Source organism: Limulus polyphemus, unplaced genomic scaffold (genome assembly GCF_000517525.1).
Source record: "Limulus polyphemus unplaced genomic scaffold, Limulus_polyphemus-2.1.2 Scaffold4444, whole genome shotgun sequence".
Lineage (NCBI taxonomy): Eukaryota > Metazoa > Arthropoda > Merostomata > Xiphosura > Limulidae > Limulus > Limulus polyphemus.
This window is the reverse complement of record NW_013670054.1, coordinates 86090-90448: the sequence shown is the minus strand read 5'-3', so window position 1 is coordinate 90448 and position 4359 is coordinate 86090. Positions and strand designations below refer to the sequence as shown.

The following is a 4359-nucleotide window of genomic DNA, read 5'->3' as shown; positions in this document are numbered from 1 at the left end:
AACTAAACTATTCTTGTGAAATATTTTCAGAAATGATTTAGACCAATACATAAAAAGATGTTGCAAAAATATGCAACAGTTTAGCAAGTACATCTAAAAATAAGTGCACTGTTTATGAAAACAAAGTTACAAGTATTTTATAGTAAACTTTTCTTTACCTTGCAAGTTTCAGTGGATGAGAGAAACTTTGTTAACAAATAAAGGTTCGGCTTAACATTACTCTCCCTTTTATTTTTTGTTTTTTCTTTGCTCCCATTTTTATTTTCAACTGTCCATGTATAAGGTCTACACTGCAAAAGTAGTTGTACTACTTCTTTTTATTTTAATTTTTTAATATACAGGCAATTCACTGTTATATCCAGCCTATCTATCTATCTTAACAGACTTACAATTATAATTATTAAAAGGTAAGAAAAATATTCTACATTTCTCCACAGCAGTCATATTTTCTATTTGTATAAAACAGGATATGCTCATAAATAAAGTGTTGTTGCTATATACATACATACATATATATAACTGAAGTATTTCTCTGTTGGCAGTATGATATTAGACAAAAGGCTTTGAAACTAACAGCAAACAGTATGTATGGCTGTCTGGGGTTCTCTTTTTCTCGCTTCTATGCCAAGCCATTGGCTGCTCTCATCACCAGCAAAGGTCGTGAGGTAAAGTATTTTCTACATCTGATTAATAGTATGTTAATGGTATACCAAAAGTGTTCTGTGAAGTACGAAAAGCATTTTTTTTTGTAAAGTTCTGAAATCCTGTACATGAGGAGATATTTAAACATATTTTGTGATTATAGAAATTGATGATATAAAGTCCCTCCCATTGAAAATTCTGATTGTACATTCGTTGTTTCTACTTTTTGCAAAAAAAGAATATTAATTCTTTCTTTAAAATGTGCATTTATTAAGCCTGATTCATTATCTAGACAGATTTATAAATTAAATAATAAGGTAGATTACACTAAATATTTCCTCTTTTTTTTCTGTTTGAAATTGTGCTTTAATGAATATTTTGTGTTTTATAGATACTTCTGCAAACAAAAGACCTTGTGCAGAAGGTAAGTCTTTTCTTTCCCTAGAAAAAAATTTTTACGAGAGGCAGAAGTATTTGGCATTGAATCGAAAATGCTAAACAGTTTATTAATTATAATAGATCAAGAGATTTAAGAAATAGAATTGCCTAAATATTTAATAAACTCAATTTCAAGAGTAATAAGAAGCTATCAAAAAATTTAAGGTTGAACAGCACGGCAGTCTTAGTTCGCTGCTTCACTTTGTCTATCTATCTATATACGGGGAGAAAAGGTTTTAGGATATTTCACTCATTTATCAATCATGTTAATTTGAGTTTGTGTTTGTTGGATGACAGACATAAAAAAAATATTTGACTGATAGGTAAAAAATTTTGTTTTGGATTATCAACCTTCATCAGTATTGTATATTTTACAGAGATCATGCTATTTATTATTTCAGTAGAAACTAGAAGTAAGAGGGGTAATGAATCTGCCACTTAATTAACTTTTGTTCTAATTGAGAAGTAGCTTATTTATTTCAGAAAATTAGAATTTAATGTCTTGTTCCTTTTTTTTTTAATAGCTCCAGATTATTTTCGAATCTATTATTACATTTCAATGCTATGAGTTAATCAACACAAATATTTGAGAAGAATCTTGTGTGTTTCAGTAATTTGCTGTTGGACAATGTTTCTAGCTGATATTGAATGTTATTGAAACATGTGTAAAAACTTTAATTCTAAACGTTGTGTTTATTTTCAGATGGGTTTGGAAGTAATCTATGGAGATACAGACTCCATCATGATTAATACCAACAGTACTGATTATGAACAGGTTTTTAAGCTGGGAAATAAGGTAACTCCTTTCTTTATGTTCTTTTTTTAATCTTATGGTTCTTCATACTGTATTTCAACTACGATGAAACTAAGTAACAATTTATAAAATTGCCATCTTTAACAATTTAAGCTATTAAACATTATCATGCCTAAGTAGTTATTTAGAAAAATTTTAATATTTTATCAGGATGTTGCTTCTCCATTTTCTGGCCTTATTTCAAGAGTTATTTCCAAAAAAAAAATTATATCACAGATGTTCCATCTATATCTTGTGAAATGTTTTGATTTATTAGATTAATTGTATTAAGTAATATGGACAAAAATTTAACTTTGTGAACATGTTCATGAATTTCTCTGTATGTTTGGTTTATTTGAATTCAGTTTGAAGTGACATTTTCTTTTAATACCAGAAAGTCATTCTTTGTAGGTCAAAGGAGAAGTCAACAAACTATACAAACAGTTGGAAATTGATATTGATGGTGTCTTTAAGTCTATGCTTCTGTTGAAAAAGAAAAAGTATGCAGCACTAGTGATGAATCGATTACCCAATGGACAGCTGTCATGTTCTAAAGAACTTAAAGGATTAGACATTGTACGAAGAGACTGGAGTGGCCTAGCAAAGCAAACAGGAGAGTGAGTACATTATACATATATATATTAAATAATTTTTGAAGTAGTTATTGAAATAGTTTAGTATAGAAATCTTTTTCTTTTTTTTCTGGTAGAAACTAATTGAAAGCTTTGCTTGAAATACAAATTGTGGTGCAGTTTCACATTTATTGTTAAGACTAAGTTGAATAATTACTTATTTAATTTCAACTGTTTTTGTACAATAGACATACTTAGTTTTGCACTATTACTGGTACTTGAAGTTGAGCTTACAACATAGCAGTGCATATAGCATGCTGTTTACTATTGTAGATATCATTTGTTTCTATAATACTGAAGGATAAAAATCTTCAAGCTAGTATGTTGCCCTTGTGTTAAATAATCACACTATTAATAAGGTACTCAGTATATATCTAAGTGCCACTTAACCCTATTGCCATGGGTATCCTTTACTGCGCATAACACAAGGTTTTAGTGTCTTACATTCAAAAAATTATTAAACTACTTTTTGTTCATGTTATGTCAATTAGAATAGCATAAAAGCTTAGCTAATAATTCATATTTTAATATTATACAAGTTTTAAGTACTTGTTTCTATAAGGCAATATTTTAAAAAGTCCTGAATTTCTACTAGTGTGACCCACGTGACACATTTTCTCTTAGCATGTCATCATCCCTATTTTATCCACCACCCCTCGAAAATGTACAAAATCAAACATAAGTTACTCTAGAAAATTGTTATTGCTCAGATTAACCATAATTTTTATAGTCTTCAATTTTGTTTTGGTTACAGAGCTACTGAATAGAAAATCAGACCCCTCCTGCCACACCCACCTGTCACATCCTCTCTTTCAGAATTCGTTGATGGTTCTCTCTTATGTTTCACTATATATTACCTATAAGCAATAGAAAGTCAAGGTTTTCATGTATCAAATGACATTGTATAATTTTATGTTCTGAACAGAGTATCATCAACTTCACTCACAGTACAAGATTCGTTCCCTTGGGAAAGTTAATGACTAGCTTGGATGAATTTGTAATGGCTCTTGTCGCATAGTTAGAAAGCCAGAAAAATTTTGAGAGGTAAGGGAATTTGTCTACCTTTTGAAGGTTATTAGTCTATATTATTTGGTGCATTATTTAATTAAATAAAAATTATTAAGTGCATTACTATCTATGGTATAAAAAATTAGGGTTAACTCTCTTCAAAAACCAACAGCAAGAAAAAAGAAGATTGGTTAAGTATTTTATTTTAGTTTTTCGTGTGTATTCTTTATGTATAATTATAAAAGTAACTAAATGTAAAAATAGGAATCCTTTTAGGTTTGTAAAGATTAGATTAGGTAAAATAAATAGCATTAATATTATAATAAAAATGTTTCATGAGGCACACACATGAGCAGCTCGTGGGTAATGTATTTTATTAGTGTAATGTGAGCTGCACATCCCCGAGTGATTTAAAACTTATAATGGCATGAATAGTAGTTAGACATGGTTCATAGGGCAATAAAACAATAAAATTTAATTATAAATAGATGTATGCTGTTACGAACTTAGAGTTACTTAGGATAAACAGACGTATTTTTTAATGTTACAACTTGAAGTCATTCTAGAAATAAAAAATGGGTAATTTAGGTTCATTTCAATTGTTGTTGGTTTTTTTTAATTTTTACTGAAAAAAACGTTTGAAATGCATTTAGGAGGTTTTAGGGATTACACAAAGGAAATGTGAGATATTTGAGATGAGGAAAAGTATTTTTAAATTAAACATGAAAATTACTTTGCACACGGACTATTCAAAACAAATACTCAATATATTCATAGAAAAATCTTTATTCTATTTTATTAAAAATACTTCACTAATAAATTTGATTTTTTGTGTGTGAAAGACTT

General features: G+C 28.8%; 1 protein-coding gene across 1 annotated transcript in view; it reads left to right on the top strand.

Moving 5' to 3' along the window:
• Positions 1 to 542: 542 nt before the first annotated feature.
• LOC111088790 (DNA polymerase alpha catalytic subunit-like) overlaps positions 543 to 4359 on the top strand; it is a gene marked incomplete at its 5' end in the record, with an annotated part of 14148 nt that continues 10331 nt past the window's right edge. The window contains 4 exons of the mRNA XM_022399769.1: positions 543 to 665; positions 1034 to 1066; positions 1784 to 1876; positions 2285 to 2490. Of these exons, the coding sequence (XP_022255477.1) occupies positions 543 to 665; positions 1034 to 1066; positions 1784 to 1876; positions 2285 to 2490 (455 nt within the window). The remainder of the gene's footprint in view (positions 666 to 1033; positions 1067 to 1783; positions 1877 to 2284; positions 2491 to 4359) is intronic.